Source organism: Morone saxatilis, unplaced genomic scaffold (genome assembly GCF_004916995.1).
Source record: "Morone saxatilis isolate NCDOM2014 unplaced genomic scaffold, NCSU_SB_2.0 Contig21, whole genome shotgun sequence".
Classification (NCBI taxonomy): domain Eukaryota; kingdom Metazoa; phylum Chordata; class Actinopteri; family Moronidae; genus Morone; species Morone saxatilis.
The window spans coordinates 4,888,654-4,903,382 of NW_023339774.1; the positions used below are offsets into that span (position 1 = coordinate 4,888,654).

At 39.3% G+C, this 14,729-nt stretch overlaps 1 protein-coding gene across 1 annotated transcript in view; it reads left to right on the forward strand.

The window, feature by feature from the left end:
- The window catches only part of niban2a (niban apoptosis regulator 2a), a 26,977-nt gene that overhangs the window by 3,746 nt on the left and 8,502 nt on the right, over positions 1 to 14,729 (forward strand). The window contains exons 2-6 of the mRNA XM_035667667.1: positions 2,330 to 2,460; positions 4,065 to 4,193; positions 4,290 to 4,395; positions 4,907 to 5,074; positions 12,922 to 13,037. Coding sequence (XP_035523560.1) covers positions 2,330 to 2,460; positions 4,065 to 4,193; positions 4,290 to 4,395; positions 4,907 to 5,074; positions 12,922 to 13,037 — 650 coding nt within the window. The remainder of the gene's footprint in view (positions 1 to 2,329; positions 2,461 to 4,064; positions 4,194 to 4,289; positions 4,396 to 4,906; positions 5,075 to 12,921; positions 13,038 to 14,729) is intronic.

A 14,729-nucleotide genomic window follows, 5' to 3' on the forward strand; every position in this document is an offset into this window, starting at 1 on the left:
GTACATGGGTCGCCATCTCTACCCACTGAGCTAACCGGGTGCATGATTTAAGTATTTGTGAGTCAGGCTAGGGCGCACTGCCTCATTGATGGGGTGCCTGATGACTTCTCTTTGGTTATTGTATGGCAAGAGAGCAACAAGAGGTGGAGGAGGGATATAACAGAACCTTTTCGGCATACTTAAACAGAGGGTTGAGTGTGTGATTTATGATGTGGTCTTTGTTCCCAAATTCCAATATCCAAGTGCCCAAAAGGCTGTCCATGTACAGTTATCCAGTCTGCTGACTTTGGCAAAGCAGGACAACCAGTGGAAAGTACCGACTCTCTCCACTCTTTGAACGGAAGCCCCGTTAGCCAGCACTTATCTTGTGGAAATTTACACTGGAGAGAGTGTTATCTGATATCTGCAATAAAAAAAGGTGAACAATTATTTGAAGCCAAAAATACATAGTTAAGTGCTGAAAGATGATATTTTTTTTACCTTGTTTGCACAATATCTTATAACATAGGATAGATACTAAATTGAAATAAAAAAATGACAAAAAACCAAATACTAAAGATTTAGGTAGTCTTTTTCCCTAAGCAAGTATGTTTAGATATCTTAATATTGGGGTAGGTGGTGGTTGATTGATAACAAAACCTGTTTGAGGTTTAGCAAAAGTTATCTAATACTCTAATAACGCTATTTTTATGAGTGAAAGAGAATGGATGATGAGATAAACAGTTGGGCATTTTGATACCAGTGCAGATGCGACACCAGCATTTCGGTACCGATAGTCACATTTTTTATTTTTTTTCATTGAACAAAAGTGTTACATTTTATCTACACACAAGCATATGTACAACAACTTGGCAAACTGGCAAAAATTTAAACTTTCAGTCCCTGACAGTTTACAATACTCTTTTTTAAGTCAGTATGAAAAAAGTAGGTTCGATAGCCAGCCCTACTAAACTGTGGATTAAAGAGGAGAGTTTGTGTTTCAGCTCTTTTACAGTCTTCTTTGTATTTCCTCTGACCTGTCCACCCATCTGCTCCTGGTATGACACAGTGTTTTTAATAAGTCTGTGTGTCCCTGTCCCCTGTCTCCTCCACATTCTCTCCCTGTCTATCCTGTCCTGTCAGCTCTTTCCTTCCTGCTCTCCCACTGCAGGCCGGCTCCCTCCTTCCTGTGTTGTTCCTTCCATAAACAGATCATAGTCAACACTGTCTGCTGCTGACTGAGCCAAACATACTGATTGACTCACTAACTGACTCTTTTTCCAGCACTGGAACGTGGGAAAAGCTCATGTCCCCTCTGGCAGGTTCTTGGACTATGTGCTAAGTGCTGAGTCAAGCTGTGGGAAGGATTAATGCAATACAGGAAAATATTGATTCAACTTGATTTATACCTATAGGCAGACTCCAAACTAGGGATGCAACTAACAGCTAACAGTCATTTTCATTATGATTAATCATTTAGTCTATGAAATGTCAGAAAATAGTGAAAATTACTCCAAAGTGATTTCTTCAAATTTTGTCCGACCAACAGTCCACAACACCTGAAGATACTTCAGGCTAAATTTTGGCAGGAAATATGTATAAAATGATAAGTAAGGCATCTAAAATATTACTATTTGATTGAATGGTGCAATCTTGGGTTTGAATATATATGTGTACATCTAAAATGACATTTGAATCTGGCAAGATGCCAAGCAGAAATTACACTCAAATGTCTTTTGACTGCAGTTGTATTTTAACTATGCAAAAGCACTTCCATCCCAAAAGTTTTACCAATGACAAAGCTGTACCAGACAGCCATAATATAAAGTAAACTGTGCTGATAGATCATTGTAGGCATCTCTTTTTCAAGTGCTGCACAAGCGTCACACAAGTTAGTTTTCTGTCTAATAGGCCCACTTTAAATTTGATTATATGACACTTTTCATAAAGATAGCGGCGGTGAAGGTTGTGGCTTTTTTGACGTAGTGAGACTGCATTTAAGACAGTGTGTGTTCACAGAAGAACTGCAGCTCCCTATCTGCACCCAGCTAATGTTTAACAAAGACATTTGAATTGCAGTACTGATATGTTTAAAAAAAAAAAGAATAAGAGTTGACAAAATCCTCATCTGAGATGCATGGTGGAAATCAGTCCTGCTGTAAGACTTTGTCAAGTCCGTTAGTTGTAAATTAATTGAAGTGCTTGATCTTTTCCCTACCTGACGTGTTGTTGTTTGAACCAAATGAACTTTAACTCTTTCGTTCAAACTTCCCTTATGAGTATTCACTAAATATCTTTACTTGTAATTTTTCAGTCTGTCTTTAATATGGATGTCTGTGTCCTCTCGCAGCTCGGACCAGAGACGTGATGAAAGAGTTCAGCGATGTATATGAGCAGCAGTACGCAGTTGCTCTCTTCAACAGCGTCCGCTACGAGATAGAAGGAGGAGGAGGAACGCAGTCGCAGCTGCTTCACAGAAAGGCAAGTGCATTGTGTCGGTTATAAAAGAGACAGACAAAGACAGTATGCGGATTCCAAGAGTGAATGGATTTTATTTTAATCTTTGTAGTTTTTGAAACATATAACACATCATAATATTATGTCATGTCTTTAATGCCACATGAAATTTGGACATTAAAGGATAATTCCAGTTTTTCACCACTTGAGCCTTACTTTTATAGCTTTTGCTGTCCCCTATAATGATTACAGTAACTTTGTACTCACTAAAGCAACAAAGTTCAACAGGGCCACAGACACCAACAGTCACACAATCAGACTCTGACAGGTGTTCATAATGGACAGTTTGGATAATTTTACTGTTCGTCTTCGTCAACGATTTGTGCACAACATAAACTTCAATGTAGGCTTTGTAAGGGCTTGATGTTATACATGATGTGTGAATGAGCTCATTCTTGAGGTCCATGTACCTTTTAACAGGCGAACCCTCTGTTTTTGTATTCCCCTCATCTTTTTGGTTATTCAATGTACTTTTGTTCATGTTTTAATCACTGGAGGGGAAGTGGAGCACATTTCACACATGAACAGAGACGCTGTTTGGAATTCTGTTGTGGCAGTTCATCTCTTTTCTTCGCTATGTGGAGGAGGAGGACAGCTGCTTGTGTGTGCTTATGATAGAATCACAAAATTTGCATATGTGAACCAACACTCAAACACTTAAATATACGCCCCTTTATCTTATTGGCTAATTTATCTGTGTTTACTTTAAATCGGCAGAATCATTGGACTACAAATGTGTTTTATATTTTATACCATGTGCACCAGTGTAGTTTAACCCCTTGTTATTCCTTACCTCAGTTGCATTTTCAACCTATTTTTTCATTCACCATATTTTACTGGAAGCATTTCTAAGGTAAGCAAAGATTCCTGTGGTAATCAGTGTGTCCTTACAGCAGAAAACCAAACTTTTTAGTGCATAAGTAAATCAGATCCAAATGAATAACTGTTCAAACTCACTACATCCTTGTAAATAACAACTAACATAACTTATTAAAAAGCAAAAACCTTTTAATAGTATTAGCCTGTGGTCTACCTCACATAATGCTGTGGAGGATCATCTCTTCCTCACCCTTGCACATAGAACCCACAGACAATTTTCAGCAACACCCTCAGTACTCACACCCTTGATTCGACTAAAGGAAAACTCCCAAAAAACCCTTTTTAGAGGGAAAAAGCAGCAACTATGTTCACACAAGCACCTCTTTATGTTTTGGCTCTGCTACTCCCTTCTGTCTCCTTCGTTCTTTCCTTCCTCTCTAAGCAGTCTCAGTTGCAGTATTATTTGATCTAAGGAAATCTAAAAACAGAGTGGGTGGTGTGTATCCTTGTGTAAACACTAAACAGATATCTTCACCCCCGCACATTTGGAAACACCAATTAAGCTTCAGGTCTTTTGCAGAGTTAAGGGAGCTTTGACAGAGAGCATTTTTAAAGCCACATTTTTATGAAAGATAATAATACAAAGGTAATAAAACAAAATGTTCACACCTATTATGCTTTGTATCACAGAATACAGTCATACATATGACAATGCATCATGTTTCAGTGCCGTCTCTGTGACTTTTCAGGACCCTTTGGCAGGCCGCTCCATCTTCTCAGGGAGTCTGTTTCAGTATCTGGAGGAGAATCGAAAATGGAGGAACCGCTTTGTATCTGTGCCAAACAGCTACATCATCAGCCTCTATGAGAGCAAAACAGTGAGTGCGCTCCTTACTCGACTAAACAGCTGTCTGATTCCATGATTTGGGCATGTCTGTTAAAACAGCTTGCCGTGTTTGCCATGTCTCTAATAGGCACACGAACGGGGCCTTCACCCGAAGATGACCATCAACTGCGCCGGGTACAAGGCGCTGACCTCAATGGAAGAATACATGGAGCTGATTAATGCCAGCCTGCCAGGTAGGAAAAGGACAGACACAGAATGTTACCAATACTGTAAATATGACAATACATTACAAAATATGGCTACAAATTGTTATTGTTATTATATTTGTTGACTTTCTGCCTGGGCATTAATTCATTATTAATTTATTATCTATTATTGACTATTGTTTTTAAAAACTCTTGAGTTATAGTAGAACACTAAACATCAATTACATTATTGTTTATGTGATTTTGCCATAATTTGATATATATTGATATATATGTGTGCTTTTCTTGTTCTTTTATTTTATCTTACACTTCGTCCCACTTTCATCCAAATGTATTTATCAGAATCAGCTTTTTTTGCCATTATGGAGAGCAAATCATTAATCCAAAGTAAAAACTGAAAATGGGCAAAATCTGTCACTGTTTAATTTCCCTAAATCAACAGATACTTTACATCTTTTTACACATTTCAACTTCACTTTCTTATTGTCTTTAAAACACTTTCTAAATCTTTCTCTTTCTATCATATGGCTTGTTGCAGGTATCAAGGCCAAAGTGGGCAATAATCCGTTTATCAAGTGTGCAACCCAGTTCCCCCTCATCCTGTGGCACCCGTACGCCCGGCACCACTACTTCTGTGTGATGACAGAGAAGGAGCAGAAGAAGTGGCACGCTGTGCTGCAGGACTGTGTCAGACACAGTAACAATGGTAAAAATACACACAAGCACACAATGACCTCACTTCTGCTAAAGTAAAAGTAAAACAGTAATAGCACTAGGGAAGTCCCTGGTAGCATTAAGTTATTATTGTTTATTATTCATTATTTATTGAAAACTATGATGAGCATAAGTTCAGTCAATGAATTCAGCTGTCCAGAGCCTACAGTGCGCCATTTGAACAGCAGCAGTGCCTTTCTCTCTATGCTCCACCCTGCACATTTAGTGCCTCTTTCTGCCTCGCTACCATTGTTTGCGGCTCAGACAAGGGTGTGTGTGAGTGTGTGTCACAGTGTGAAGCCTTTACATGCCATCTGAGTTAGCTGGTTGATCTGTGAATGTGAGATGCTGCAGGAATGATGTTTATTTGTTGTTGTTTCCTTCATTGGTCTTGGTTACAGTGTGGCATGATGTCGTTGGATACGAATGTTACAGTTTTTACAGCCGAGACAGACAATCTGCATCACTCAAATAGTTAGGAGGAGACTAACCCTAAGCCTATTCAGCTGAAGACAGAACCAGACTTATATTTGAGACAGGCTTTTATATTTACGATTTTATGTTATATGTAAAGAGAAACTTAATGTTACTGTATTCTGTTCTAGTACTAAAACCAGGATGTGATAAAAGTTGATCTATTGTAGTTAATCATTCAAGCCATTTATATAACAGAATTGCTAACTTTTGTCTGGTTGTAGCCTGTTAAATGTGAGGATTTGCTGCTTTGATTTATTTTAAATTATTGTATCACCAATGAACTTTAATAACTTTAGGTTTTGAGATGTAGGTCATACAAAACAAGCATTGTGAGCTTACAGAAATTTTCACCATTTTACCACAAATGATTAATTAAAGTTATAATCCCTTCATTTTGATAGAGGGCTTTTATTGTGAAATATTTACATAAAGTCTATCTAAACATTATGATAATGGAAATAAAACATGATAAGACATTATTTGTGCATTTATGGTATGTTCTGGAGGATACTGCATTAAAGGATGGTTTGTTTTATCAGAGTGGAGAACTACTCTTGATCTTCTCTATAACTCATGTGTCATTGTGTCGAGACACAGAGGGCAGAGAGGATGTGCAAACATAATGTAATCTTTTGTTTTTTGTTGTATTGTCATTGAATGTCTCTCGCCTTGCCGCAACACCTTTGGCTTTGTACAGACGAATCTAAAGTGGTGTAAATGATTGGCCTGCTTCCAAACCTTGTTAGCCACATGCAGATAATACACCAAGTTTTAACTGATAGGTATTTTAAAATTTTGCAACCTGCGACTGCCTTCGTTTGAGGAGAGTCAAGCTAAATTTTTGTGGGTATGTTCGTGTAGGCACGTGTTTGTAAGTGTGATCTCACATTCAGTAGCGCTTTATTTAGACTTAAGGCAGTGAGAATCAGAATGAGCGGGAACATTGGGGAAGTTGAGATAAAAATACGAAACTAGAAGACTCAACGATAAACAAACTGCTGCAGGGAATGTGATCGGGCTTGTTTGCAAAGGCTCGTGGTGTTAACAGAGCTTGTAGATCAAGTGTAGATTATTTATAAAGGCTCTAATACGTATTATGAACTTATGATCATATCTATATATGGAAATTCTTTCTACAAAAAATTTACAGATGCTGAAGTATCCAGGTTGTAATCATTTTCCAGTTTTTCTATCACAGGAATCTTTGAATCTAAGATACATATAATTACATATTGTTGTAAATAAATCCACATTGTTACATTTGCTACAGACAATATTCTAACACGGGTCAACATCTTTACATGCCTTCTTTATCGTATTAATACATTTAATAATACTTTTATTTTGACTTGAAAGATATTAACCACATGCGGTCAATAGGCCTACATTATTTTAGCCATATCAAGTCCATTCAAGCAGATTTTTAATTTAACCTAATAAAACAATAAAAACAAAATACTAACTTAATTTTGACTAAGGAACGTCCACATTCTCTGTTGCGTGGAAGATTTGATCCACAAAGACTTTACCTCACCTGACCCCAATTTGAAGCACGCACATACACAAGTCTGTGGCTTCACATGCCTGTGGGTGTGTGCACACATAATTATAAGACTGTTTGGGTTGTTTAAGCTTTTAGGTTTCGACAGCCTTTCTCATATGAAAGCTAATGTGTGGCTAAATTATCTGTAGTCGTGCTTTAAGTGATCATCATGCACAAGGTGTCATTGTAATCATTAAGTCAGCTGCATCAAATCACTCAGCGCCTGCCCAGAAAGATGCAAGCAGGCGTGCACTATAGTTTGTCTAAATGTTTCCACTGTAAGTTAAAGCCTAAACAATCCTGTATCATGAACAATATAGCTAAACTTCATACTGTGTATGAAACAAGAAATGACACAACAGACTGGCTTTAAGCTCATCACCAGGCTGATAAAGTTGCTCAACCTGATCCAACCTTGTTTTCCACTTAGCCACCTATTGTGCCAACCAACTGTGTTGACTGAATTCAGACAATGCTAGCAGCTTGGTTTGAAAACATCCACTGCAAGCCCCAAAAAGCAGGGGCTTCATTTCTTTAGTTTAGGAAGGTTTTGGTTAAAACCAACCAATGGGCAAACACCAACTTTAGTGCAACATTTTTTGACTGTAAAACAAAATCAGCCTCTGTCTGTATCCAGTCTAGCTCCCCCTTTACTTCCCAACACTACCTGTTCGGGCATGCTCAGTAAACGCCACAGTCCCTGCCACACATTCCAGCTGTGAGGCAGGGCTCACGGAATATGTTGTGAGGAACAGAGCGTGTTGCTGTTTCACTGTCGCCATGGCTGGTGTCAGTGTGGATTGGCATTCATGTTTCTGGCCTGCGTTGACACGCCCAGTCTCACCTCTGTCATGTCGGTGTTTTGAGGAATACCAGAACCGGTAAAATACTTTTCTGGGGGGTGATAAATGGTTTTACAGCCTGACCCCTGCCTGTAGTTTATTTCACTCCACTCATACGCACACATACATACACATTTACACTTGCTGTACATCCCCCCTGTTTCTGACGGGGCATATTTTTACATGCTGGAATCAACATTTTTTTTAAATATTTAATAATTACTAGCAATTCTATCTGGATGTACAGTAGAAGGCATCTGAGGAGTACATGGTGTCAGTCATTCATAGTACAGAAAATGCTGCAGTAACCATGAAGAATGAACTGCTAGCAGCACAGAAGCTTCATGCAAAGCAGTCTCTCAGCTGAACACTGACACCGTTCAGCTGGCTTTGATAAGTGAAACCACAAGTTAAATGTTCGCTGACACACTGGCGACCTATTTGAATCCACTAACAGCTCTTGTTGTTTTATCCTCAATAGCTCGGCAATAAAATGATCAGCTGCTGCTTTGCATCGCTTTAACAGGATGACTTGCAAAGCACCCTGTTAATCAGCTCAGTTAACAGGTAACCTCATCACACTATTCTGCACAACTCAAAGGTGGAGCCCATCTGATTGGTTGACGTGTCAGTCTGAATGTTTGCACCACAGAGTTGAGCCATAAAAGACAAAAAAGCCATGTCCATATCCTTAGTCCTCATCTGTTGTATTTTGAAACCGCAAGCATGGTAACTATGACAGGTTAACCTTTGTTTACGCTTCAAAATAAGTAGTTTAGGTAGAATGATAGAAATTTAAATCAGACTGCTTTGGATGCTTGACCTGCGTAAAGCTCTGTAGACTACAGTGGAGCCAACGTGTCCCTTTTGCTCTATAATCAACCGAGTGAGTCAAATGTTATAATGACTTAAATTGGGCCCAATAGGCCCAAACTGAAATTTTCCATAAAGCTGCAGGCAACTCAGAAAGTCTCCAGTGATATAATAGAATCACGATTAAGGTTGGATTCATAATAAACTTGACAAGTAAACACGATGATGTCTAATCCTGATGCAATCCGTTTATTATTCAACCAGCTGATCAACAGGATATGACAACATTTTTTAGAGTCAGTTAACAGCAGAAGTCATTTTCTAGTTTCAGCTTCTAAAATGTGACGATTCTCTGCTTTTCATATAATATAATTGATAATTTCATATCTTTTGGTACTGGTGAAGGAAAGCAAGCAATAAGAGACATTTTGGGTTCTCAAAACGGAAAATGTAATTTCTTTTAATAAAACAGTCTAGTCCAGTGTGTTTTTTAAACAAATAAATACATTTATAGGAATGTTTTCATTAGTGTATGATCACCTGAATATAAGAATCGTTGTATCGTCAGACGCTGCGGGTCGCCTTTTTCGCCATTTTAAATCGTCATGTTTCTACAGTAGCCCAGAATGGACAAACCAAATACTGGCTCTAGTTAGGGCCTCACAGCCACTGTAGTTCCTCCTACATGCATCACACCTCGTTGTCATTCCCAGGTCATCAAACACAGATGCGAGTGGTGGTCGGTTAGTTGCAATCTGCAGCTTCACTGCTAAATGCCACTAAATCCTACACCTCCTGTAATTGATAATACAAATAAAGCCCTTATGATAGGTTCTCTTTGAACAGCAGGCAGCAGTCCAGCAGCCAAGCTCACATTAGTAGTCAAGACTGCTCTGAGCTGCCACTGGGCCACTAGAGAACCATCAATCACAGCCAGCTCTCCACCCCCACAGCCTTTAAAACCAGTCACCAGCCCTCTGCTCTGATCAGACCTCAGACTAATTCCACTCAGCAAGAACAGACCTGCAATGGGCACATCAAAGGTAGCAGAGCAGTGTGCTTCCCAGCATGCTATATGATAAAAAATAATAATATACAAATACTAATATACAAAATACACCACTACAGAATATCCAGCTTCCTCTCATTCACTGCTGCTGGAGGCAGGGATCTTATTCACTCATGTGTTTGTCATGTCTGCGGCTGATGGTATGTTTCAGTGAGTGTTTATTGTACTGTGGGTTTGGCTGGTTCCATAGGGCTTCACCATATGGGGAAATCCTGCTCATGCGTGTCGATGGGAGCTGCAGCAGTGTGAGGGTTTGGAAGAAGTGTTTAAAACCTTCTACAATGTGAAGGCAGGTGGCCTGAAGTCTAATCAGACCATATTTGACATCCAAATGCTTAATAGGTTTTAAAATATCAAATATATTAACATTTGTGGATGTGAAGTCCTGGGAACTCATCCACAGCTGCTGTTAAAACCCCACCAACCAGAGTGTGGCAAGCAAGGCAGGGAGGGAAATGCCTCACATAAAGAGACCGTGGTAAGTGCTGCCACATGTTCTATTTATACACAGCACACACACACACATTGCAGGGAAACCGTAATCTGTCCCTTGATCTAACTTACTTCAGACACATGGAGAAATGTGTAGTGGTTTGCAGTCCTGGCAGATTGTCAAAAAATATTACAACCGATAGGAAATTTCTCTTGTGGGCAACAAGTTGAGAATGTAGAAGATTTCACTTGCAGGTTTTTCACACTGATAATCTGGCCATAGACAGTTCCCTAAAAGTGTTACATGTAACACTAACCCAAATGACTTATTTATTCTTAGAAACACTTCCCACTACTATTTAAGTTTTAGAAATAGAGAAATTAGCACATTGTTCAAGAATGTATTCTACGTCATCATACAATAAATCTGATAACCACCAAGAATGTTGTAGCCCCACTATTTACTATTACTATTTATTTTAGGGGCTCTAAATAATACTTGGCAATGACACAGTCTTTGCTGCATCCTTTCTCATAACTCACACAACAATAGGATACTGATGTTTAACTGCAGCTAGAACCATATTGATGGTTCAACATGAAAATATATTACTGATGTTGTCAACCCTATTCTGTCTTACTTATATTTGTGGGATAATTATTAAGTTACTACAGTTCCCATAATTGGGGAGCTTTTAGTATGCCAAATTAGATATTAACACTACCTGTTTGCATGTACCCATGGATGTACAGACTTCTTCCACTGGATTACTTTAATACTGAAGAAAAGTTGATGGTGGTAGTTATAAGGAACATCCTTTTAAAGGTTTCCGATTTCCTCGGAAAGTGTAAGAGAAACTTAAATCTAAAAGTATCATGTCTGTGTTGTAAGATTTGACAAATGTATCACTCAGAGAGAGAGAACGATTTTTTGACTCAAATACCATCACCTCCACCATTTTAACTCTCCCACGTCCTCCTCAGGAGGCGTGCCTCACAGTGTGTGCATTTGTGGTCATTATAAAAGTTGCAGTTCTTTTTGAGGGTGTGTTGTTCTAAGCTGAAGCACAAACAAGTTATTATCTTGTAATGTCACATAGTAATGTCTGTGAATGCAATTTATGCAACACAATGTAATTTCCACAGTATAATTTCAGATTTGGCCAGCATCCTAGTTTTGGCAGAGAAAGTAAAATACCTTCCATGAAGATTCAGCCATGTGAAACAATCCAAATAAATTATTTTCATGGGAAAACTGGTTGGTTGACTGTTAGTTGGTTAAGAACATTATTAAGGCCATGTGGTTGTTGTTGACATGAAAAGTGGGTATCTGTCTTAAACAAAGATAGTAAACCATAGGCCACCCTGCTGCTGCGAAGCTCAGACACTTTTCACTGCATTTGACCTCCAAATGATGGATGGTCACTTGCCAACATGGCAGCTGTCTGTGCTGTTATTTCCCCACTGTGCCTCTAACCTCAGTGTCCAGTGAATTCTCATGAAAACTTGTGCCAAAGCAAGCTAACACACCGACCCTCGGCCTGTCAGCAAAGAGTTAGTGAACCGGGAGCAGACATGGCTTCCTGTCTGGCTCTACCTCTCCCCCTCCTCACTCCTTGGTCACTTCCTGTCTTTGTCAACCAGACTTACAGCAAACCGACTTGTTAAGACACATACATGCACATTGATGCATGTGCATAACACAACATACATATACAACAAACACATTATCACACCAACATTCTGGGTAAACCACGATTTATCCATTATGCAGTTCAGGAAACTTCTGCATTTTTGTCTCTCATTTGTTGGCACCTCGAGAGGAACCAGCCTCACAAGACAGCAAGAGTGGATGCTGTAATGTCCAGAACAGCCCAAAGTTGTGCTACTGTAGCCTATATCATTGACCATTGCACATGATGGTAAACAACATTTCAATAAGGGCTGGGTTGAAAAACAGCAAACCTATGCTTTAATTACACATTTGTGCATCAGAGGGACTGAGTCTTGTTGCCATAAAAAAATGCATTAGTCACTTGTATTCAAAGGAGCGACTGCTCTGAAGGACAAACTGCTAATTATAGGGATGTTTTATTCCATACACCTGTTTATACTCTTTTGTGAAGGATGAATGACTTTCAGCACTCAGTGTCCCCCTTGCTGCGGCCTTGAGAGGCAGCTCTTCAGCTAGTGATGTATTTTCATCCAACCACATGACAAGAACCAACTTCCTAAAAACACACGCATGTTGCCGAGTGCTTCTATTGTCCTGTTGTCTGGGAGGGGCAGTAACCATAGCAACCACATGAAATCTGTCCTCCAACAAGCCAACATCTTCCTGTTTTGAGGGATGACACAGCTGCGTGTGTTGTCCAGCAACTGAATGTACCGCTGGCCAAAATTATACTTTTAGACCGTCTCACAGAATTGACTCAGATGTTATGGAAACAGTTGTTAGTGTTGGTAATCTGCAAGCCAATGAAATGTCCCCACGTTTGTTCGTCTCATACCAAGTAAACATCCATTTCAAAGTGTTACCTTATGTCACTACAAAGAAATACAAAAATAAAAGCATTCCGCCATCTTGCTACTGAGATCATTTTAGCCAATTGCATCTTGTTTTACGTCTTTACCGAGCACCTTCTCTTTCCTGTCCCTAACAGGTCTTCCAGAGGACAGCACTGTTCAGACACCAGCCTTCACTGACGCTTTGAGGCTTCACAGACAAGCCAAGGGACACTACGGGACCTGGGATATGATGTGTGGACAGCCCCCACAGGTCAGGATCTTAGGTTAATCACAATACAGTTGTTTCCCAGTTCACAGGCTGGGTTCTCTAAAGTCTGAGGAGCACCTGAATGCACCATTAGTTTTAGACTGTCAAATTTTGGGAGGTTGAGTCCTGGCTGCAGGTTCTCAAAAGGAACCACCCTCATGGACTACATCCTTCTGAAGATCCAGCCCCTGATAGGACTTAATAAGTTTCCCTGTTGGGAGGTGGATTGACACTGAGGGTATTGTGTTAGCTGTAGGTGACAGTTAAAAGAGATTTTGAGGAACTGTTTCCAAACAGTCTCTGTTAGTACCTGTCCAAAGTTCAGGTCTGGGCCATAGTTCAAACTATTCAGAGGGAACAATGACGGATGACTTCCATTGATAGAAAACTGTTTTTAGATTTTTCTGAATGAATATAGCTGAAGAAAACACTCCATCTACACCATGAACACACACCCTTTCATCACACTATAGTACAAGAATGCACCTACACAAGACCTTCAAAGAGACTGTCAGCAACAAGACCCCACCCCTCAACATACCAGCATTCACAAGGACACACACACACACACACACACTGTTAATTGGGGTCTCCCCCTCTGAATGAGTCCCTTTCAGTACCCTGCTAGTGCTTCATAGTCGCTCTGTGTGTTTATGGCAGCCACTTTTTCTTCATTAATCTCCATGCTTCCTGTCTGTATCGAAGTGTGCCCTAGTTCCTAGAACATTACACTCAGCTACATGAACATGATCAAGCTACAACAATACATTTATTACGTTTATATTCACAGTGGATGAAATGTGTTAATATAGGAGTTGATAAAGGATGTGGTTCTCACCTTGTTGTGAAGGTCTCCCAAGTAGCTAAATTAAAATTAAAATAAACCCAGATTTAAAAAGGGGCATGTTGTCTCTTTGACAGCATACTTATGTTCTTAGCGGTTATATATGAACAAAGCGGAGTTCTCTGTCTTGTGATCATTGCTCAATAATGATTGGCAATATAATTAATTTATTGAATCATTGTCATCAGTATCATATCATGTGTGGAGATGTCTGGTTAATCCTGAGCAGAAGACAGTGCTATGAGACATTTTAGGAGAATATACGGGTATTTCGGGCTACGCAGTACAGATCTTTCCATTTTGCAGCATTTCTCCCTTTCAGACATTCATGTGGATTTTGAATCTATTATGTGAATACAGAAGGGGAAAAATAAGCAGCAGATGACAATCAGCACTGTATGTAGATATGAGCTTTATGAGTCCAGCAAGGAAAACCAAAGAATAAGAGCTCAGCTGTTAAACTGCAAGTAATAGTAAAACAAGCTGTCACATTAAACACATGAGCTAAAACAGTGAATGGGATTTCTTATCCTGTATGTAACAGAAGCCAGGTGGAAATCATTTTGTGAATGTTTTTCTATTTCTAAGAGTTTGCATTGAGCCAAAAGGAAACGCCAGCAAGACCAAATCAGCCCATAACCATCATATAACTTAGTCTATATTATTCATATTTCAATACTAACACAAAGCATCATAATGCACCCACCAAACATTATCCAAAAGAAAAATAGCCACAAGAAGTAATTCACATTCAATACCAATGGAAATACAGCATATAGGTAGATGGTTGATAATACAATTAACAGCCAACTGACATGAAACCCAAGCAAATAGACCTTTTTCTTTTTTTT